This window comes from Aquarana catesbeiana, linkage group LG05 (genome assembly GCF_042186555.1).
Source record: "Aquarana catesbeiana isolate 2022-GZ linkage group LG05, ASM4218655v1, whole genome shotgun sequence".
NCBI lineage: Eukaryota > Metazoa > Chordata > Amphibia > Anura > Ranidae > Aquarana > Aquarana catesbeiana.
Genome location: NC_133328.1, coordinates 91,586,622 through 91,611,390, shown reverse-complemented (window position 1 = coordinate 91,611,390; position 24,769 = coordinate 91,586,622). Strand labels below are relative to the sequence as shown.

The window sequence follows — 24,769 nt, the reverse complement described above, 5'->3', positions numbered from 1 at the left end:
GAAATTACGAACGGATATTCAAACCAAGTTTAAGGGAAACTACCAAGAGCTTTTTGCATGGCACTTCAGCTGACCATCTTTCAACCATAGGATAGCGTCACTGTAAAACAGAACGCTTCTGATATGCCGGCCAACCCTTGCCCTGCTGATCAGGAATAACTGAATACCTCTATAAACTGATCCTTTAAGGACTGAGATACTCTTAACGCCAGCGCAGGTTTGAATGACTTAACCTGCGAGCGAAATCTCTTTTTTTTTTTTTTTTTTTTTAAAAGGAACTCCAACATCTTATCTGTTGGACCCTTTAGCATATGACCATTGTCTACTGGACAAGTCAGGTTTTTGTTTACAGAGAATATAGCATCGTTAATTGCTGGAACTCCCCATAAAACCCTTCCTCCATAGAATAAAGTATTGAGAACTTTTTCAGAGGAAAAAAAAAAAACTTTATCTGGGTGCTCTCACTCAGAATACATACGCTTTCTTAGCTATGAATGGATAGAAAAAGCATGAACAGATGGGGGGGGCTTTTAGTGAACCCAAAGCAGAAGTGGGCTCATTGACTGACTGCGCTACTAGCAGTAAACATGTGGAGTGGACCAATTTAGTGAGCGACTGTAAACAACCTTTCCTGCGAGCTTGATACTTCGCATCATCTTCAGAAGAGGAGACATCAGCCTTTTCCTGGTCCTAGAGAGAAATTTGCCATCTCTCACTCCTTGTTCCACAGCATGAGAGTCCTGAGCAATGGACGGGGACCTGTTATGCTTAGTCCCACTCTGGGATACAATTAAAGCATCAAACTTTTACTTCAAGCTTAAAATGGTTGAAGAAAAAACTTCCTTAGTAATATACACAGGGCCTGCAGTGTTTAAGAGCAGCTGCAACACTTGCCCCTCGTGATGGCTCACCGTGACCAGCCATATTACTCCCAGGGGAGGGTGCCATCTTACTGGGATGGATCTAGGCTTCTGTGTGACTAAATAAGTCTTTCTAGAGCCCTTTATTGAGGTGTTTTTACCCCCCTTCTGCCATAACCCGATGCATAAAGCAGAGGTACTACCAGGAGGAATGCATATACTGCTTGAGCTATAGTCCGGCACAGTTGCTATTAATGCCCAGCCTGATGCAGCAGTAAAAATGTGTCAAAGGAAATGCCTGTGTCACCAAACCTCTTAAAGCCACCTTTTGCTTTTGTGTCCCTCCACAGCCTGCAGCAACACAAAAGGTGCTTTTAAAACCTTGCCTCCTCGTGTTGGGCGTTGGAGGATGCCGCTAAGCCCCACCCCCCCGTGTTGCCTACAGCTCTCTCCCCCCCCCCCCCCCTTTTTTAAATGAAAACGTTATCCCGCGTGAGCGGCGGACTACAGGTCCTCTGGGACCTACGGGACGGAGCAGCATGGTGCGGGGGGGTTTGTAAGCCCCCGAGCAGCACACTGATGGCGCTAGTTTTCTTTCTTGTGTCCCTCCCTTCACTCGTGACCAACACCTTAGACACTGGCAAAAAAACTGAGGTACTGAGGGGTAATATAGGGAGTGCACTTTTTAGTTTAAGGTGTGCCAGTGTCCACCACCTGAAGGTGGCCTATAACCCACATACTAACTACTATGGCTCTGTGTCCCGTGATGTACGATAAGAAAAAATGACGGTCGTTGCAATACTTTGTCAAATTGTATTTGCGCAGTGATCTTACAAACGCATTTTTATTGGAAAAAAAATACACTTTTTAAAATAAAAAAAAATAAGAAAATAGTAAAGTTAGCCCGACCTTTTTTATATTGTGAAAGATAATTGTTACACCGAGTAAATTGATACCCAACATGTCACGCTTCAAAATTGCGTCAGCTCGTTGAATGGCGACAAATTTTGACACTTACAAATCTCCATAAGCGAAGTTTAAAAATCTCTAGAGGTTACCAGTTTTCAGTTGTAGAGGAGGTCTTTTGCTAGAATTATTGCTCTCACTCTAACGATCGGGGTGATACCTCACATGTGTGGTTTGAAGACCGTTTACATATGTGGGCGCGACTTGAGTATGTGTTGGCTTCTGCGCGTGAGCACGGTGGGACAGGGCGCTTTAAAAATTTTTCTTATATATTTTACTTTTTATTTTTACACTGTCCCTTTTATTTCTATTACAAGGAATGTAAACATAAGGAATAGAAAAAAAGCATGACAGGACCTCTTTAATGCGAGATTTGGGGGTCAAAAAGACCTCAAATCTCACATTTACACTTGAATGCAATAAAAAAAAATTTCCCCTTTAAGACCATTGGGCGGTTGGGACGTTTGACATCCCTTCCGTCATCCGATGGTATGAATCGAGTGGGGGCCATCATTCCCTCACATGACTTCATGCCTGTGTCGGGAAAGGTTTAGATCGACTCCGCCGCTACTGACGGCTCCGGTAAGCAGCAGAGATGACCGATAAAAGTGATTTAGTGGCGAATCTGCTGCAGAGGCCACATTTATCCGAAAGCGGACCACCTACCGTTTTTAAAAATAGCGGGGTTATGACAGCTTTCTGCTGCCACAACAACAGTATTTAACGTCAAATTACCAACATATAAAAGCGCCAGGCGGTCTGTAAGTGGTTAAAGTGTTACCAAACCCACAACAGTAAACTCAGTCTGTATATGCAGTAAAGCATGCTTGTTATACTCACTATGGAGAACCTAAGGGGTTATTCCTCTACATGTGCAAAAAAGGCTGTTTGATCCTGTCTTCTCTGATCCTCCTCTTCCACAGTCCCCAATCCATCTCCTTATAGTACAGAGTCTTGGAGGCAACTCTGCACATACTCAGTTTGGTGTGTATTGCTAGAGTTTATTTATAGGAGGGTACATGTGATCCAGACAGAGGATATGTCAGCAGGGTACATGTGATCCAGACAGAGGGTCAGGGGTCATGCAGCCTCATAGGTCAGAAAAGAATGAAACTGCCTCCTGCACGCTTTAACCAGTGCTCGGTCGGACACCGGTAGAAGTCACAAGACTGCTGTATACTGCTGATGAAAAAAGGTATTTAGCAGTTTATATTTACAAAAATAATTGCATTTCCACGTTCTGTGTACTGTGGGAGACCAGATATAGCGCATGCAGGGTCCTGGGTTTAGTAACACTTTAACATTGCCTCCTAATAAACCATTGCAGTGAATGTCCTTGGGCTAGTTAACTGGCTGCCCAGGCACCCAGCACGTATATACAGTATATGTGAAGTGGTGTGTATACATGTGCCCCATATCCAGCTTTACTCAGTTTTCCTGAGACCTTTAGTGCTGATGAACATGGTTTCAGTAAGTGTGGAAATACCTTTTGGTGTATAAAAAAAAGCTTTAAAAGTGGAGTTCCACCCAAAAATGGAACTTCCGCTTTAAGTACTTGTGACCCCCTGACATGCCACATTTGGCATGTCATTTTTTGGGAGGGGGAGCGGGTACCTAGTTTTCACAACACCGAGTGGAATTTCACCTCAACCCTCTCCCTCCCTGCAATCTTCCGGGACATGTTACAGGTCCCAGAAGATTGCCCGGCCATTCACAACGCACAGCGCGGCTCGCCCGGCTGTGAAGAAAGGCTTCGGGTGGTCGCATCGCTGGATTGTGGGACAGGTGAGTGTGTTTATTACAAGTCAGCAGCTACACTTTTTGTAGCTGCTGACTTTTAAATGGGTGGAACTCCGCTTTAATCTTGCTTTACATTTTCTTTTTTGAGCTAATACAAGTTTGCTTTATAATCATAATTATACTTTTTAGAATACATAAATGTAATCATGCAAATATGTTTATAAAACTGGTTATCCCTTAGTTTAACAGATCTGTGTGCAAGTATGTACAGAAAGTCATACTATAATTGGGTTGACCCACCCCTGACACCACACAATTTCCTGAAAGCCTACTCTTTTATACCAAGCAATCTGCACTGCTAAAAACAGCAGGTGATAAGTAGAGAGTGGAAGTTTTGCAAAGTCTGGGAGCAAAATGTTCACTCTGTTTTTTTTTACAAGCTTTTATTAATGGAAAGCAAACTGGACCAGTTGAAGTCACACTGAATGATTCACACCCCAGGCTTTCCTTCTTGCAAGCTAAATTTAAAAAAACAGTACAATGCTGGCAGTATTTTGTCACATTCAACTAGAATAGTTTTGTAATAACAAAGATGTTTCTCTGCTCATCCAAGCTGCTTCTTTCACTCTGAGTGTTTTCAACACTGGAGAATAAGGCCAATAAGCATTACTACTGCTCGCTATATACCAAGTACTGGATAAAAGAAAGCCTTCAGCGTCAAAACAGTAAAACATTTTGAAAACCGCTCTGTAAAGCTTTCCAATAACTGGAAGTGCCCTTACCTTGAAGAGTGGAATCACCCGTGCTCTTTTCAGGGACTCTTCCAAGCTAAAGCAAAACAACACTTCAGCTTCAGCATCCCGAAGTATGTAGCTCTGTTCCTCTAAATAAGAAAAAAAAAAAAAAAAGGATGTACAAAAATGAAAAACCTTTATTGTGGTGTGGGAAATGGAATTCTACAGCAATATTTTAAATATGATAATGTTCTATGCACTACAATGTAAAATGTGACTGTAGTAGAATACTTCCTCCGTAGGCAAAGTCTACCATTATTTCTTATAGTACTCTAAGTAGAAGGTTTGAGAATTCTGCAAACCTTAAGGCTGGGTTCACGCTGCAGACTGATGCGGCTGACAGCAGGGGTCCAGTGCATCCCTATCCTCTGTTTCAGGGACGAAACGGGCCTGAATTTTTGCCTAAATTCAGACATGAAACTGAGCCAAAGAGGCACAGGGCTCCTGTGCAATTCGCTCCGTAGAGGTGTGAACTGGCTCCATCGAGAGCCAGTCACAATCTCCTGTCATGCGAATTTGGTGAGGGGAAACCCACATCCACATCGCACTAGTGTGAACCCAGTTACCTATCATTTAAATTAAAAGCACACTCACAATACTATGAAAAAAAGGTGAATTGTTTTGAGGGTGTCACTGTTGAATCCTTCTTCAGAAAACAGATAAATCATAGTAAAACATTTCCTTTATACAATACTGACCACATTTTTCTGTACACAGTAGCATGGCAACCCTGCCTGTAAAAAGGTGTTGTGTGGGCATATGCGGGCAAAATGTATGAACACAGGGCACGCAGCAGCTCTAAATTCTAGCTGCTTTTTGCAACACTGCCTGAGCCTTGGGGAGAGCAACCTGGGCGGCCATATCTGAGTGGGCATTTTGTATATCGAACACCCGTCCTCCTCTTTTCCCCATATTTACCTCTCATCCTGACTGCTGAATGCTACATTCTGTGTTTTATGTTACTTACTCTTGACCTCTGAACTTTATACTCTTCTCAGTATTTTACATTTTTATTACCAGTGTTCATTGTCTCAAAAACATTGCTGGTTTTAATGATCTTCTTTAACCACTTGCCGAATGGCTCTCGCCGATACTCGTTGCCAGATGGCAGGACTGGGCGAAATCCCGTATGGGTACGTTGTCCTCTTTAAGAGCCGCCAGGGGGTGCACCCGCTGCACGACAGGGGGCACAATGCACGTAGCCGGCAGGCGCAATCGCGGGCACGAGAGCCAGGACAGGGATGTGTGTGTGTGTAAACACACACACATCCCTGTTCTGTCAGAGGAGACATATCGTTTGTTCCTACTAAGTAGGAACAGCGATATGTCTCCTCCCCCATGCAGTCCTATTCCCATACAGTTAGAAACACCAACTAGGGAACACAGTTAACCCCTTGATCGCCCCCCTAGTGTTAACCCCCCTTCCAAATTTCATTTGGGTACAGCATTTCATGACCACGCAATTGTCAGGTAAATCGACGCAGTGCCAAATTGCAAAAAGTGCTCTGGTCAGGAAGGGGGATAAAACCTTCCGGGGCTGAAGCGGTTAACCACTTCCCGTCCAGCCTATAGCAGAATGACAGCTGGGAAGTGGTTCAGTTATGACTGGGAGTCACATGACGTCCAACAGGATAACAAGCCAGGGGGTGCGCAGCGCGGCGATCGGTGGTGTGGTGTGTCAGTCTGACACACCGCAACTCCGATCTAGGTAAAGAGCCTCTGATGGAGGCTCTTTACCACGTGATCAGCTGTGTCCAATCACAGCTGAGCACAGTATAAACAGATATACGACTTTTCCTCTATTGTGACAGACACAAGTAGAAGAGAGCCGATCGGTTGCTCTCCTGACAGTGCAGCCCCCCCCAGGACCACCAGAGATGCCCACCCATGACCACCAGGTATGCCCACCCATGATCACCAGGGATACCAATCAGTGCCCATAAATCATGCCAATAATTGCCCAAAATAAATGCCTGCCAGTGCCGCCTATGAGTGCCCATCAGTGCCGCCTTTAAATGCCGCCCATCAGTGCTGCCTAGCTGCACATCAGTGCTGCATATTAGTGCCCCTCATTGGTGCCACCTTATCAGTGCCCGTCAGTGTAGCCTCATCAGTGCTCATCATTGAAGGAGGAAAAAAAACGTACTTATTTACAACATTTTATAACAGAAACAAAGAAAAACTTTTTCCCAAAATTTTCGGTCTTTTGTTATTTGTTTAGCAAAAGATAGAAACCCCAGTGGTGATCAGATACCACCAAAATAAAGCTCTATTTGTGGGAACAAAATGATAAAAATTTTGTTTGGGTACAGTGGTGTATGACTGCGCAATGGTTATTTAAAAAGTGACAACGCTGAAAATTGGTTTGGGCAGCAAGAGGGGAACTGCCCTGAATTGAAGTGGTTAAGGTAGGAATAGTCACATGAAGAAGCGATATAATTGTGCGTGCAAAAAAAAGTAAATGTAATTAAAAAATGTAATTTTTAAAAAAAAACAATCCTTTGTCCTTAGGTTTATGTGTGTCTGTGAGACGGTCACTTGTGACACTGTAGTCAGGAGTATTTTGTGGGCAGAAAGACTGGCATAGGTGTATAATGTGTACATGAAATAGACTAAGGTTTGGTGTAACCATCCCCCTTTAAGTCATTCCCACTGCTAGGTGCAAATTGACCGTGACCACAATTTACCATGGCACTACACAGGACTCGTTTTTGTGCTTCACCACAAGGTCCCCCAGGCTTTCATAATCTTAGTCATTCTTACAATTAGTCATGCTGTTTTGAACTGAAAGAAGAATGGGTTAACATTACAATAACTCGAAACTGGTACTGTAATGATGTGTAGTAATACATACATAGAAGTCATAGGTCATATTTCATTAGTGAAGGAAAGATACTATACCAAAAAGAGGCAAAGAGAAAAGATGCCACATATAGGGCCACAGAGATATAGTGTCTGAAAAATTGTACTAATCAATTACAACAAAATAGAAATGTATTAATTGTATGAATAAACAATGATCAATTACACTAAAGTATAAAATCAAGGTATCTTAGTATTGCAGCTAAAAGCACCATTCTCATTTAAATCATTTTCCTATCCATAAGACCTACATTGTCATATATCTGGTTGGCCGAACCAGATGTGAATGGGCAACTTAACTACTGGAGCACACACACAGAAAAATTAACCAATCTGTCCATTATAAGATGATTCCTTACCAACAAATTTTTGGCACTTGAAGCTTTCATCCAGCCACTCTGGAGTAACAATGTGCTTTGCTACGGAAATCGCAGTGAGAAACTTGACAGTTCTTGTTACTTTACCAGCAATTAAATGAGTGCATCTTTGTGCAGAGTCTACCACTTCTCCTCCAAGTATATATAGTTTCTGAAAACAAGTTTTTTGAAAATCCAACATTAAACATTTAAAGGAAAATAAATGTAAACATACTAAACGTCATGCCTATTTTAAATATGGTTCATGCTGCTAGCATTGTGTAAATGTTTCATTGTGAAAGCAGCAGTTACTTCAGTGCTCACATTTGGGAAAAGGTCCTTACCTTAACATACTGCTGAGCTTGGGTGGGATCAAACCCTGTAAACAATACATGAGGAGTCATGTCTGGGGATAATTTCTTAGTTGGAGGTGGAAGATCTTCAATTCTGAAAAAGACCAACAAGTAAAGAGACATCTAACATAAGTAAAATAGACTGTATTCAACGCTATGACTGCTTTGTTTACATAAGTAATGTTTGGTACAGGTACTCTCACATGGAGGAAATGGGGGTGGCAGCTGGGGAGCCATAAAGCAAGGGCCCAGTAAGAAAAATGAAAGAGGAAAACAGAGGAGGCTTTTCAGTGACATAAAGTTAAGAGCAGACATCTTTTGTCTATACTGAAGAAATATATATGTGGACCGTTACTAAAAATGCAGGTTGCCTGGCTGTTATGCTGAACCAATATATTAAATAATATGAGCCACTGGCTGAGAAAAAGCATGCAAATCAGGACTTCAGACTTCTCATGCAACATAATGGTTTGGGGTCAGCAACTAAAAGTATTAAAAAAAAAAAACACACAACATTTGCAGCCATGTAACTAGCATTATCTGAAGGTGATCAGTAATGACAACGACAATGTTTTTGAAAGTTTCAAATGCAGCAAATGTTAACTTTAACTTTGCGTAATAAAACAAATCTGTATGCATTAAAGTAACGCTTTTCTAACATCTCCGGTATTTTAGCACTTGATCCACTAGTGATGTTAAAGGGTAAGTTCACCTTTTGCAAAAATAAATGCATCTGTAGTAAAAAAAAAAAAAAAAAAAAAAAGGGCATGTAATTGTTTTATTGTTTTTTGTATAGTAGCATGGAAAGCACTGCAACTATGACCAGCAGATCGTGGGTACAAAGCTCTGGCTTCTTAAGAATCTCTCTGCAGAGGAGGTTCAATGGACCATAAGTGCAGTGATGGCACCGCACTAGTGCTCTATTTAGAGCTACAAGTCCATCTGCCACCCTGGAATGACTAATGCACTGTAACAATTTCAAATTTGACAGGAGCTGACAGAGAAGCACCCCACCCATCCCTGTAAGAGGGGGTGGTATGGGTTGTAGACTGTGACCATGCTTCATGTTATTCCCGAAATATGGATGCAACATAAAACATGCTCAGGAAGATGAAGTTAGCCTTTGAATTAATCTCACTTTACTTTTTGTTGCCCTGGTCCTCCAGGATACAAAGCACTTGGTCCCATCTTTCTGTGTATTATAGAAGCTGAGATTTTATGGCTGACCCCGACAACAACTGACAGTGCTTCTCTCTGGCTTTGAGAGCTTGCCAGGGGCAAGTGCAGTAACAAGAAATGCAGGGGTGGAAGTTAAAGAGGAGCTCCAATCTCCCAAAAAAAACCCCATAAAAGTCAGCAGCTACAAATACTGTAGCTGCTGATTTTTAATACAAGATTAATTTTTAATATAAGATTTTTAATATAAGGACACTTACCTGTCCAGGGATCCAGCAATGTCGGCACCTGAGCCGATTCTTCAATCGGCTTTGGGAGCAGGCGCTGGCATCTCCACTAAGAGAAACCGGTAGTGAAGCCTTAAGGCCTCACAGCCGGTTTCCCAATGTGCATGCATGAGTTGCGCTGTGCTTTGTGAATGGTCCGGCTGTCTTTTGGGTCCTGTGGGCGTCCCAGAAGGAGGGGGGGGGGGTTTGGGGGTGGAGGAGAGGCCAGACATACTCAGAGTGCTGCAGTGATCTTACCGGGAAGTGGGAGCAGGTATCTGTCAACCCCCCCCCAAAAAAGTGCCAAACATGGCAGTGGAGGGTGCAAACAAGCGGAGCTTCCCCTCAGAGTTAAACTCTCCCTACACTGCATAATGACTGTTGCTGGGGAAAGTCAGCTCAAAAGTCCAGATTCCCAGATTTGTTTCGTTGAGCAATGTCTGCTCTCTTTGCGGCCTGACAAAATTATCGGCACATGTCTGAGGTCTCATGTCTAAGACTGAGCAGAGCATATAAATCTAGGAAGAAAGCCCCTTCTATGCAGTCTGAGGCAATGCAAATATTCACTGGATATAATCCTATGCGGAGAATGGGGACCACATGTACAACAAAGACTGGAGAGCAAGTGATCATAATGAAAGCTAGACAGCTCAGTGAGTTTTTAATATGCATTAACTTCTTTATGACTGTCTAATACAATATGAGCGGAGGCAAAGTGTTGCGCTTTAACTCCTAAACAGTGCACATATGCTTTGCTGGGTGGCTGATGTTTATGGGCAGAGAGCAAGCTCACAGTATGCTCCTAGTACCACCCCCCCCAGCATTCTGAACCCTTTTAAGGGATGCTGGTGCAAGCGAGGACAAGTTAAATTGTCTAAACCTGTCAAAATTTACATTAATATTAGAATTTATTCATCAAATATCACCATCTACAAATATTTTTTACCTTGGTCGCTTTGGCTGTACAGCTGGTTCATTTTGCTTGGGTTTGAGGGGAACTCTTATACTCTGAAAACAGGTAAAATACAAAAATATTACAACAGGAAAAAGCAGATGCAAAATGAAGCTTCATATTCATCCTTCAAGCTGCTTCATAGTTTCAGGGTCCCCAAAACAGTCAAAATTGTAACAACATAAACAGAAGGAAACTTTTGCATATGGGTTCAGACAACATGAGCTGGTTAGGCTTATAACAAAAGACAGTCCACAGGAGACATGCTCACTAAAAGCTTATATGGCAAATATTACATAAACAGTTCATCACCTAGGTTAAAGTTGACCAGTCATCAATGAGTTTTCAAGTGCAGCATGTCAAGTAATGTGCAACGCTTGCAGGTATTCAAGAGCTGTTGCACAACGGATAAATCAGACTTCCACATTTATTGTAGCACATCCACAAACACTGCAATGACAGTCCTCACCCTAGGATCGACCCCCTAGGACAGAGCATGGACTGTCATTGCCGTGTGTGGATGTGCTACACTAAAGGTGAATTCTGATTTATCCGGTGTGCGGCTGCTGCATGGATGGCAGCTTGGCATCAGCACCCAGGGCTCAAACGGTGGTGGGGAGAAGCTACTCTCAGGGGAGAGTTTCTTCAGCTCTGTAACTTGCACTTATTACCTTTCAAAGAGATTACAGTACTCCACCCAACAATGCCTATATCTACTTTTCTCTCCAGGACTGCACTATTTTTGTTCAGGCATCATACAGGGTCACCATCTGCTTCCTGGACCGAAATACTTCCTCCTGCCTGCCGCAGACTAAATTCGATTACCTAAAATTTAAGGATTTTTTAACCCCTTCCCGCCGACCGCATACATATATGTGGCCTTATGGTAGTGGGCTTTTTTTCGTGGGGCCGCATATGTGTGTATCTTTATGCTGGGAGCGTGCTGCACAGAGCCTGGGCTCTCACCGTACTAATGATCGGGCCTCCCGAACGTGGGTCACCTGATCGCTGTGATAGCCTCCGATTGACTATCACAGTGATCAGTCACTGTGAGCCTGACCCTGTTTCTTCTTACTCTTCTGAATGGAGAGGATGATACATAGCTTGCAGGAGATGTAATAAAAAAAAAAATAAATACAGTAAAAAGGGTTAGTGTTGTGGGCAAGGTCGGGGTCATATTTTGGGTAGAATTAAAAAAAAAAAAAAAAAAAAAAAAAGTTTAAATTAGTATCAGCGTGTTTTAGGTAGGATAAAAAAAAATGGTCATGTGACTGCCGTGATTGGCTGTCACATGATCGGAAAGCTCCCGATTGCAAGCAGAGATTGTGAGCTTTCCATTAGCTGCCGGTAACTGTTCCGGCTGCGTGATCTCAGCACAGCTGTATTTGTACTAATGCACTCAAATACGCGCCCGCTTAGCGCCAAGGCCCACCTGCCGAGAGGATGTATATTTGCATCCGGCCAGCTCCAAGAGGCTAATCAGAGCGAGCTTACTTTTATAAGTGTAAGAGATCACAATGCATTGTCTGCAGAGTTTCCAAAACAAAATTACCCATTTTGATTGCACACCATACACAGACTTACATGACTGCATTTAAATGGCATGTATAGTGTAATTCTCTTTTTCACTTATAAGTACACAAAAGGGTAATTAGCTGTAAAAAAAAAAAAAAAAAAAACCCACCATTAGCACATCTGTTGAAACTTTTAAAGGTATTCTCCATGCATCTATGAAAATAAATAAAATTTTGTCAGAGTTTTACAGCATAAGAAAAAACACAATATAAAAAGCATCAAAATAACCGACACTGAACTAAAAACAACTTATGACTACTCCTCAGGGTGCTAAATTTACCTGGCAGAGTACCCCCTGGTCCTTACAGTATGCAAAAAGTGGCAATGAGTATGGTTGCATTTTAAAGCGGAGTTTCAGGTATTTTAGACCCCCCCCCCGCGTGCGTGATCACTTCCTCCTCTATTCTCATCGCATTTTTTTACTTTTTTCCGAGCAGTGCAAATAACTTTTTTTTTTGTTGTAATCCCCCACTTCCGCAGTACCTCACCGCAGCAAGGTACATTATGTCCGTCCGCCCACCCATTGCCTCCGGGGATAAGAGTTGATATAATATGGGATATCAAATCCCAGGAGTCATAGTGCCTCCTCTTGTAGCATCGTGCCGCGCTTTGTTGTTTATGCGCATGTGTGAGATTGGAAGGTGCATGCTGGGTAGCCAGCAGGGCCGCACTGCGGAACTTAATACCCAGTGGCTTCAGCTTCAGCTGCCCAAACTGAAGATGGGAGCGCACTGGGGGGTGGGGTTTGCAAAGTACGTTTTTTAAAAATACATAACATTTCCAAAAGCTAGATTAACTAATAATAATCGGATTATGTGCAAACACTGGGGTGTTTAAAAAAAAAAAAAAAAAAAACCTGGAACGCCGCTTTAACCAATGTCCTCCCACACCTCTCTGCTAGTAGATGATTATTCATCTGCCTACTGATGTGATCCGAGCAAAAAGGATTGTGGTTTAATTAGAACTGGAACCCAAAAGGTCAATAGGGGCCTACCACAGCTGCCACTGAAGGATAGGTTCACCTCTTGAAGAATGTTACATAAATATGGGTGTAACATATTTCAGGTCCTGCCCACCCCCCCCCACCCCCCAATACCCACTTTAAAATGGACGGCTGCACAGCTACGTCATCCATTCAAAGAAATCTGGCTAAAGAAACAAGTCCTGATGAGCGTCTTTGGCATTCATTCACACTTGCCCTAGCTTTGTAACTGAAAGGGGAGTATAGTAATAAGATGAAGATATGTCATACCAAGGAGGTTTGAAACCATATTTGGTGAAGGAGCGAGGGCATCCTGAAGGTTGAACACTGTATACCGGCTGTTTTGAATCTGACGCAAAGCTTCAAAATTTCCCAAAAGGATGTCACAGAGCCATAACGCATTTACACATGGTATCCTCCACTCTTTTGCCTTTTCATACTTCATACCATTAGGCCTAAACATAAAACATTAACTTTGTTAAGACAAGCCAAACAAGCATTACAGAAATACAAAAGAAATTAACTACTAATCCTGCAAAACAGTTACCCAATTTCCTCTGAATAGTTAAATGTAAGTTTTAAAATCCCTGTACCCGCAATTTGCTTTGCTAATGCAGCAGCTGCCATATTTGTCAGTGAAGAGCCACTGCCTACGTCCTATTTAAGAGCACAGACCATGACGATAAAATTGCTCATCTACGTCAAAGCTAGATGATTTAAGAGCCATCTGCAAAAGTCTGGATATGAAATGCACAGACAGGGATGAGAATGTATGAAGAGCCGTCACTTACTCTTTACAGATGAGAACTGTATTGCTGCGACAAAGATACCCAGTGTACTTGGCGCCTGCCAAGTAGGCCATTAGCTTAAGGTCATCTCTATCACTATCAACAAACCCCGTCACCGAAATAATCTAGAAGAAGAACAAAGGTGTTACATCATTTACATATACTTTTCTACTTGAAGAAAACAGTTCAGCATTTAAAGTGCACTAGTTATCCTGCAGCAAAAATATGCTGCATAAGAGACACATAGGGGAGGAAGAACAGATTCTTTTCTCACTCGTATGATGCAGGTTTTCATAAAGATAACGGTATGCCCCACACACTGACAAAACTACATTAAGGAGGTAAAGCTGAATAAGAATTTAGAGTCACTTGTAGTGGTGTTAAAAGGTACTAGATAACAAATGAGACTGTAACCCTTAAAATAACCATCAACCAGACAAAAATCTCGTACCTTTTTTTATTAGAGCTGACAGTTCACTCTCTTGTTAAAGCAATCCTAGAGTCAGCCGCCCCCACCTCCTCCCATGGTTTTACCAGGATCTCCCATCCCACTGGGAGTCCCGATCGGCCAGCCTGCACTTCCGACAGTTGATCAGAGAGCCGAACAAAGGCCTGGATCAGCTTTGTTCGGCTCCTGGCTATGGTAACCCAAAACAATGCTTTGACATGACTTCCGATTTACCCAGATGTCATCGTGCCATTTTCAAAAAATCAAAAGCATTCAAACACACTGATCTAGGGGGGGTTAAATTGCTTAAGGGCATAGGAGGGATTTAGGGCCTTATAGACCTCAGATCTCTCCATAAATAGTACCTTTCACATGCATTGTGACAGCAATAAAAGTGATAGAAAAAAAAAATATATTTATAGTTTCCCCGTGCTCACGTGCAAGGGTGAACGCACGTGTCAGTCCCACACGCAAGCAAATAGCGATCATCTTACACATGTGAGGTATCACTGTGAACGTCAGATCATGGGCAGTAATTCTAGCCTCAGACCTCCCATGTAAAGCTAAAGCGATAACATGTAAAGGCTTTTAAAGCGTCACCTGTGGATAGTAAAATATACATAATTTATCGCCGTTACACAGGTGTGCGAAATTGTAAAGCATGACATGCTTGGTAGCTATTTATTTGGAGTAACATCTTTTATATTTTATCAAACAATTGGGTTATGTATTGTGTTTCTTTGCATAAAAAAAAAAAAAAAAAAAAAAGCAATGTTTACCATTTTATTCTCTAGGGCCTCGGCTTTAAAACAATATATAATGTTTGGGTGTTCTAACAAATTTTCTAGCAAAAAATGCTAGAAAAAAATTGGATATCTTTGCTCAAGCGGTCACACTATAGAGATTTAAAGTTAAAATGGAAGTTCTGCCTAAAACTAAAATCTGTAAATCTACAGGCAGTCACAATCTAAGAATAACTTATCTAGCCCTGTAAAGCAAGAATCGCTATACAGTGGATATAAAGTCTACACACCCCTATTAAAATGTCAGGTTTCTGAGATGTAAAAAAAATATGAGACAAAGATAAATCACTTCAGAACTTTTTACACCTTTAATATGACCTATAAACTGTACAACTCAATTGAAAAACAAAAACGAAAATCTTTTGGGGGAGAAAAAAAAACAAAAATAAGGCTACTTATACATTGTATATGCGCCATGTTAGCGGTAAAGCGCAGCTTTTAACCCCCGCTAGCAGCCAAATAAAGGGTTAAAACCAATGGGCAGGGGCGGTTTAGGAGCGCCCCAAAGACGCTGCTTGCAGGACTTTTTGTAATGTTCCGCAAGCGCATCGCCCTAGTGTGAAAGCACTCTGGCTTTCACACTGGGGAGGCATGGGAGGGGGTTTTTAGGCGCTTTACAGGCGCTATTTCTAGCGCTAAAACCCCTGAAAACCGCCTTTAGTGTGAAAGGTGTCCAAGTGTGCACACCCTATTATAACTGGGGATGTAGCTGTGTTTATAATTAAGCAATCACATTCAAACTCATGTTAGGAGTCAGTACACACCTGCCATCATTTAAAGTGCTCTGATTAACCCCAAATAAAGTTCAGCTGTTCCAGAAGGTCTTTCCTGACATTTAGTCACACCCTACAGTAAAAGCCATGGTCCGCAGAGAGCTTCCAAAGCATCAAAGGGATCTCATTGTTAAAAAGGTATCAGTCAGGAGAAGGGAACAAAATCATTTCCAAGGCATAGATAAGATACACCATGGAACACAGTGAAGACAGTCATTATCAAGTGAAGAAAATATGGCACAACAGTGACATTACCAAGAACTGGAGGTCACTCAAAAATTGATGAAAAGACGAGAAGAAAACTGGTCAGGGAGGCTGCCAAGAGGCCTACAGCAACACTAAACGAGCTGCAGGAATATCTGGCAAGTACTGCCTGTGTGGTACATGTGACAATCTCCTGTGTTCTTCATATGTCTGGGCTATGGGGTGGAGTGGGAAGACGGAAGCCTTTTCTTACAAAGAAAAACATCCAAGCCCGGCTAAATTTTGCAAACACACATCGGAAGTCTCCCAAAAACAGGTGGAAAAATGTGTTATGGTCCGATGAAACCAAGGTTGAACTTTTTGGCAATAATTCCAAAAGATAGGTTTGGCGCAAAAACAACACTTCACATCACCAAACACCACCATACCCACTGTGAAGCATGGTGGTGGCAGCATCATGCTTTGGGACTGTTTTTCTTCAGCTGGAGCAGGGACCTTAGTCAAGGTAGAGGGAATTATGAACAGTTCAGAAAAGGTTCCAAATACCAGTCAATATTGGCACAAAACCTTCAGGCTTCTGCTAGAAAGCTGAACATGAAGAGGAACTTCATCTTTCAGCATGACAACGACCCAAAGCATTCATCCAAATCCACAAAGGGATGGCTTCACCAGAAGAAAATTAAAGTTTTGGAATGGCCCAGCCAGAGCCCAGATCTGAATCCAATTGCGAATCTGTGGGGTGATCTGAAGAGCTGTGCACAGAAGAAGCCCCCTGCAATTTGACAGATTTGGAGTGTTTTTGCAAAGAAGAACGGCCAAATATTGCCAAGTCAAGATGTTCCATGCTGATGGACTCATACCCAAAAAGACTGAGTACTGTAATAAAATCAAAAGGTTCTTCAACAAAGTATTAGTTTAAGGGTGTGCACACCTATGCAGCCATATTTTATTTTTTATTTTTACTTCCCTCCACCAAAAAGATTTCAGTTTGTTGTTCAACTGAGTTGTACAGTTTATAGGTCACATTAAAGGTGGAAAAAGTTCTGAAATGAATCTCATTTTTTTTACATCAGAGAAACCTGAAATTTTAAGGAGGGGTGTGTAGACTTTATATCCACTGTACATACCTTTTCTGAAGCCACTTCAGTCCGGTCTCCAGCAGCAGAAGCTGTGTGCAGGAGACAGCTGGCTGGGAAATGAATGGGAAGTGACATCACCCATAGAGTTATTATGGGGCTTCCGTTGTCGGCTGCCTCTTCTGCATCCGCCTACACAAAGAAGCCGCTGACAGCTCAGCGCAGGATCGGACTGGACCGGCTTCAGAAAAGGTAAATAGCTATTTTTGCTTTACAGGGCTAGATAGATTAGTCTTAGATTGTGGCTGCAAGTAGATTTAAAGATTTTAGTTTTGGGCTGAACTTCTATTTTAACTATGTTCACTTCCATTAAAAATCCTGACGGGAGAACTGGACTCAAGGCTGGTACACACTAAGAAAATTGGACGAACGATTATCCAGAGATCCTCAATGTTAAACAGCAAGTCGAAACCAGGAAGGAAATAACGTACAAAAAAATCTCATATGGCTTTTTTTTGTTGTTTATGATCATGCGCAGTCTGTCATAAGAAAATCGCAGGAAAATGGAACACATTAAACGAAAATCATTCGTTCTGTTCATGTACGAGAAAAATTGTGGAGTTTGCCCCCTTCGGAAATTTTCATTTGCAAAGTCCGAATCAGATGTCGAAAGTTGTGTATACAAAAACCGAAAGATAGTGTCTCGTACAGAATTTTTCTTCCAATTTACTCATAGTGTGTACTCCGCTTTAAACAAAACACACTGCTGCATGAAAACAAAAACTTATGCAGTTAATATTATTATTATATTGCTTTCTTACATGTTGAGAGCATGGCTTCCCTCCAGGAGGAAATGCTACAGGAAAATGTAGAGCACGATGTGGCGGCACCATCTTCTTTTTTTTCAGCACTGTGTTGAGCCAATGAGCAGTGATACAACGTTTTCGTTCCTTCATAGCCTATTTATGAGGGAATGAAAAAAAAAAAAAACAAAGCTTTATAAAAGAGTAGGATTTTAAAGAATTTTAATGGACTAGGTTAAAGAGGGCAATTATGGAGCTTCTAACAGCTAGATATTTTATGGCATATAATCAAAATAAATCAGCTGGTTATGAAAAAAATGACAACTTAGAAAAAGTTAAGGCTTTTAAATAAGGAAGATTTAAAGGTCTCTAAACAGAACTTTATAGACAAACCGATAAAACAAACAAAAAAAAGGCAGTTTTTGAAGAACACCATTTTCAGCCACATCAGAACTCACCTGGGCATACATACTACTGACTTGGCTTTCACATAAAAGATGGGTACAACGACTGGTGAGTGTAGGGTCCACTGTACCTCCATGCGTTTGTATTATCTTTGAGAAGATTGAAAAAAATATATTAGAAAGGTACAAACGGAGCAGTATAGAAGCGGTTTTGGCCTTGTGCATCTTGCTTAAAATGTCAACTTTCTCAAATTTCAGCAATGAAAAGATTAGTTTGTGTTACAGGATGACAATGCTCTGTCCCTGACTCTTAAAAGGTTCTCCTGTCATGTCACCCTGTCACATGCTTTCACAATATTAAAACATGTCTACTGGGTATATGTCAGGGTTTACAACCACTTTTAAAGTGAAGAGCCTCAGATGATACAAAGATTAAACAAATCCTCATACATAGGTTTTACGTGTTTATTTGCAGTCTTCTCTTCCCTACACCTTTTCAGAAGTGCAGATCGTATTAAAAAATCTTTCTTCAGGAGGCAGGAGGCGGAGCCTAGCGGAGCAGAAATGCATTGTTAGAGCTCCACACCGCTGAGGAGAGAAGAGAAGGACAAAGCGGAGCCTGCAGACTCAAAAGGTATCCATTTGAACCTTTTTGCCCCTGGGAACAAACTGAAAGTTTGGGCAGGAAATATGGTACTGGGAGGAAACCGTGGCAGAAATAAAAATCACCTCACAAAGAGCTCACAGGCACTCACTGCAGCTGAAGCAGCTCCAGTCACCTCACAAGATACAGCATCAGGGCGCTCTCACAGACAGAAAATGTCACAGCAAGACTCTCCATTTGAGTCAGATACAGAACAAATCCTCTCACAAACTTCTCCACAAGCCTCCTCAGTATCCCCAGTAATATTATTACAATTTGAAAAGATGCTTCATAAGGCTTTAAAACAAACCTCAGACCAAATAACAAAAAGCCTAACCAAAGAAATAAGAGAGCTGGGAAACCGCACCGCAGCCTTAGAAATAAAAATGGATGAAATTGAAATTACAACCCAAGAAAATATAACAGAATTGGAACAATTAAAAAAAGAGAATTTAATACTTCAAACTAAGCTCGAAGATTACGAAAATAGAGCCAGACGTTCAAACTTGCGCATAAGGGGAATACCTGAAACTGTGACAGACCTGCAATCTACTATTACTGCTCTATTACAAGAACTAAAGCCAGATATCCCTATTGAACGTTTAGAACTGGACAGAGTACACAGAGCCCTCACAGCCAAAAAGAAAGATGGACCCCCACGTGATATAATCACAAAATTTCATTATTACAGAACGAAAGAACAAATACTAATTGCTGCAAGAGAAAAAAAGGAACTTAATTTTCAAGGACACAATTATCAAATTTTTGCTGACCTATCCCAACTTACTATTACTAAAAGACGATCCATGAAACCCCAACTAATGGAACTGCAACGCCACAACATTATGTATCAATGGGGCTTCCCCTTTTCAGTCAGATTTAACTACCAAGGTACAATTTACAGAAGCAGATCAGCAGATGAACTACAACAAACCCTTTTAAAATTAAATCTGACAGAACCCACAAGCAGCAACACTCCCACACGCAGAAGAATGGCATCATCTTCACCTTCAGGCAGCACCCAGAAAATTTCAGAACAAAATGAGAATCATCATTCTCACAAAAGAGGCCGTTATGCCACATCATCCATGGACCAAGAAGATTCAATGGACTGACATCCTAATTCCTGATATCTCTTCATTTATTATACTAAGAGATGGTTCTCTATAAAAAACCTATATTTATAACTGAATGTAACTGCATTCTGATAGTCACACACTGTGTGGGATCATGTTACATTCCAGTTATATTTCTTATTACTTCTGATTCATATAGCCTTAGAATATATAAGTGAAATAAGGAAATTCTTGTTCAGTTATATATTATCAGGTAATAACAATAGATTTATTACTTTTTAGGACAAATATGTTCAATAACCCAGAAGTAATGGAAGCTTTTTCTTTCTTTTCTTAAAACAAATATATTATCACCTAACTAGTTCCTAGAATTATGTTTTTGTTTATTCTAATCTGAAGCAATACAACCTCAATTTTATGAGTTAACATATCTAAACAGTTACATATGAATAAAATATGTAATTGTTTACTCTAAAAGGGTTAAAATCCCAAAATAATTCAAACTATCTTCATCAATACCAAAGTTATTAACAGTACCTTTCTAACTGAATTATTTAGCCTAGGGCAAGACTAACCATATACAACCACCCTGGAATAAATAATTTCAACAAAAACTATATTCTGCACTCCAATTAATGAATCATCATTTTGATGTCTTTTGACATAGCACTTCTCTCCTGTAAGCGGAAGATCCGTGTACCCCCATTAGCCCTCCTCATTCTCCCAACCATATTATGTGGGAGTGTGACGAAGGCACTTATTCCCCTGAGAGAGATATTTATTCTCTTTCACGGGTAAATTGTGATTACTTGCAAAAAATAATTTATACAATGTATCATCTAATCTCATATGTTTTTTGTTTACTCTTTACGCCAGAATTCACTGGTTTCTTTTCTATCTATTCATCTCTTCAGTCCACACAGGTTGATCTGCGCAGTCAGCTCTGCATAACAAAAAGTAAGTCAAAACTATTTGATCTATTGCCATGGCACCACTGAATATACTTTCCCTGAATGTTCAGGGAATAAATGTCCCTCAAAAAAGGACCAAAGCCTTCCGTACTTTCCATAACAAGAAGGCTCACATAGTATGCCTCCAAGAAACACACTTCACCAAAGATTCTACTCCAAAATATATTTCTCCTTTTTATCAACAAATTTACACGGCTTCTGCCTGTACCAAGCAAAGGGGAACTCTAATTGCATTTCACCGATCCACACCATTCACCTTATCATCAGAAATTAAAGACCCAGAAGGTAGATACCTGATACTCATGGGTTATATAATGGATACAGCAATCACGGTGATTTCCTACTACGCTCCTAACAAACAACCTACACCATTCCTCTCACATATATTACAAGTGATTAATACACACAAAATAGGAACAGTGATAATGTGTGGGGATTCGAACCAGGTCCTCCTCCCATTTCTAGATAAATCACCTTTTACACCATCCAAAATAACCTCTAGATTACCTTTTTCTCAACTTCTTTCCAAATACAATCTGGTAGATTCATGGAGAGAAAGTAACCCAATGAAAAAGAAATTCACTTATTTCTCGCACCCTCATCAAACCTTCACCAGAATAGATCATATTTTTCTAACAATAGGAATGATACCAGAAATTATTGCATCAGATATAATTCCGATTCCGTGGTCTGACCATAATGCAGTATACACTACTATAGCCTCAGCCATACCAAAAGCGCATGACCCAACGTGGTACTTACCGGACATAATGCTCAAACACCCACTACATCAGATGGCCATTGAACAAGCTTTAAAGGAATACATATCAATTAATAATACAGCAGACATCTCCCCAATAACACTGTGGGAAGCTCATAAGCCTGTCTTGCGTGGTACAATACAAAGACAAATGGCACTATTTAAACGGGAACGCAAAAATCTAGCAAAAAAACTAGAACTCAATTTTAATGCAGCCTACATATCATTTCAAGATAATCCATCTCAAAGTACAAAATCTCATCTGGAAAAATCTAGATTGGAATACGATCTATTTCTCACTGAGTCAGTTGATAAATCCCTCAAACGCTCCAAACACAATTTCTACATGAATACAAACAAACCAGGTACATATTTGGCTCGGGCATTAAATTCAACTAACAAATCTTTCAAACCAATACGTTTGAAATTATCAAAAAATGTTTACACTTGTAATCCAGTTAAAATAGTCCATAAATTTCACTCACATCTCGCAACTTTATACAAGACAAACAATGAATTTAATCCTACAGAAGCTGAATCCTTCTTCTCAAAAATAACCTTACCTGAGTTATCTCAGAATCAAAAAAGCAGTTTGGATGAGCCTATAACTATAGATGAAGTTGCTAACGCCATAAAAGACCTAAAACTTAACAAAAGACCAGGCCCAGACGGCTACTCTGCTTTATACTATAAAACATTCTCAGAAATACTCTCTCCCATTCTCACTGAAACTTTTAACAAACCTCTGGATGGACATTCTTTTCGGCAAGAAACACTAATGGCAATTGTTTGTATGATCCCAAAACCCCTTTCTGATGATACTTCCTTTGTGAATTATCGGCCTATCTCTCTGTTAAACCTCGATATTAAATTATTAGCAAAAATAATAGCAAAACGCCTCAATAGCATTATAGGAAAATTAATACATAGAGATCAAGTAGGCTTCATGCCAAATAGACAGGCAGGCGATGGTATACGCAGGGCAGTGTTATTGGCACATATTGCTAAAAAACGGAAAATCCCTTTATGTTTTCTATCTCTCGATATTAAGAGGGCATTTGACACAGTATCCTGGCAATATATGCAATATTCATTACAAAAATGGGGTTTTGGACCCCACTTTTTAACATGGATCAAAGCATTATATAATAAACCCAAAGCCTATATAAAATATGCTGGATACAAATCTGAAGCCTTTAATATCGAAAGAGGTACCCGACAGGGTTGCCCATTATCTCCCTTATTATTTGCCCTTATACTCGAACCCATGGCCCAATACATCAGAACAAACCAAACTATAACTGGCATTGAAGTAGGAGGTATTACACACAAATTATGTATATTTGCAGACGATATATTACTTTTTCTATCATCACCACAGGTCTCTGGTCCTAACTTAATACCAGCTCTTGATGGATTTGCAGCCCTATCCGGCCTTATGATTAATCCTAAGAAATGCCTACTGCTTAATATTTCACTCACAAACATGGGATTGATCCCGGCTAGGGCTGCACTCCCATTCACATGGGCAGAAAAATCAATCCCATATCTTGGAATTCATTTAACAGCATCTCATTCTGACTTATTCTCAACCAATTATCCTCCTGTATTAAGACAGATCACAAATCTAATAAAACAATGGTCGCAACTTCCTTTATCCTGGATAGGGAAGATTAATGCAATCAAAATGACTATTCTACCCAAATTTCTTTATCTATTCAGAGTCCTCCCTATTCCAATTCCTTCCTATTTTTTGAGAATAGTACAAAAAAGAGCAACTTCGTTTATATGGGGCTCTTCTAAACCACGTATACCTATACACACACTACATCTTCCCAAAAATAAAGGAGGCCTGGGATACCCTAATTTTACTAACTACTACAGAGCAGCACATTTGGCCAGTCTGTCCAAATACCATGCAAAACAGGAAATCCCATTATGGGTATTTATAGAGGCTTCAGAAAATGACCCTCTATTAATATCAAATTTATTATGGCTTGATCCTAAAGACCGCTTTAAAATTCATAATCCCATAACTAAACACTTCTTATCTCTCTGGGATAAACTAAAAACCAAATATCAGTTACAATCTCCACACAATCCTCTCCTTTCTTTTATCAGAAATCCGGCCTTTTATCCGGCATGGATCTACCCAAATTCTTTTAAAGCTTGGACAACATCAGGCATTCAGACACTAAATGACTTCATAGCATCTAAATCATTCCTTTCATTCCCATCGCTTAGAGAAAAATATGATCTACCAAACTCTGAGATATTTAGATATCTCCAAATCAAAAATTTCTATACACCATTCCTAAAGGGGGATACACCATTATCCCAATTATCCATTTTTGAATCAATCTGTACAAAAGATCCATTTGCTAAAAGGTACAATTTCATCACTTTATAATCAATTATATGGAGTAGCAAATCTTAATAGACCCTCTTACGTTCAGAGGTGGGAGGAGGACCTGGGACGAACTTTAGAAGACACGGACTGGTCTAACATATGGCTCACATCTAAGTCATCTTCACCCAACATCTTAGCACTGGAGACAAATTATAAAGTCCTAACTCGCTGGTACCTTGTACCCGCTAGAGTGGCAAAATATTCACCTAATACCTCAACTCTTTGTTTTCGAGGATGCCCAGAAATAGGCACATATTTACACATATGGTGGACGTGCCCAGTAATCCAAACCTTCTGGAAGGAAGTCTTCGTGATTGCATCTAAAATATTTAAAAAAATAGTACAACCAGATCCATATTTAACTTTACTTAATCTAAAACCGGAATGGTTAACACTCTCTCAATTCAAACTTATGATCCAACTAATAACGGCTGCAAAACAAACAGTGGCCAAGGCATGGAAATCTCCTACATTGGTACTAGCAGAAACAATTCACAGAATGAATAATACAATGTCTCATGCTAAGATGGTAGCCATCGATCAAAATCAAATTCCAAAATTTGAAAAACTTTGGCATCCTTGGATAAAACAACAGTTCCTGTCAAACTTCAATGACTCTGTCCTGTTGCCATGGTAACAGATTAAAGACTTACAGAGACACCCATTCTAAGGCTTCAAAGAGAACTAAAAAGAATAATAAACTGACGAGCAAGGACAACCTTGTGGAC

The 24,769-nt window shown here is 40.6% G+C and overlaps 1 protein-coding gene across 1 annotated transcript in view; it reads right to left on the bottom strand.

The window, feature by feature from the left end:
- PAXIP1 (PAX interacting protein 1) overlaps nucleotides 1-24,769 on the bottom strand; it is an 84,362-nt gene that overhangs the window by 10,150 nt on the left and 49,443 nt on the right. Inside the window, exons 9-17 of the mRNA XM_073629962.1 lie at nucleotides 18,236-18,331; nucleotides 17,796-17,933; nucleotides 13,674-13,795; nucleotides 13,153-13,337; nucleotides 12,010-12,053; nucleotides 10,320-10,381; nucleotides 7,923-8,025; nucleotides 7,582-7,750; nucleotides 4,349-4,449 (exon numbers count right to left, since the gene is read on the bottom strand). Of these exons, the coding sequence (XP_073486063.1) occupies nucleotides 4,349-4,449; nucleotides 7,582-7,750; nucleotides 7,923-8,025; nucleotides 10,320-10,381; nucleotides 12,010-12,053; nucleotides 13,153-13,337; nucleotides 13,674-13,795; nucleotides 17,796-17,933; nucleotides 18,236-18,331 (1,020 nt within the window). The remainder of the gene's footprint in view (nucleotides 1-4,348; nucleotides 4,450-7,581; nucleotides 7,751-7,922; nucleotides 8,026-10,319; nucleotides 10,382-12,009; nucleotides 12,054-13,152; nucleotides 13,338-13,673; nucleotides 13,796-17,795; nucleotides 17,934-18,235; nucleotides 18,332-24,769) is intronic.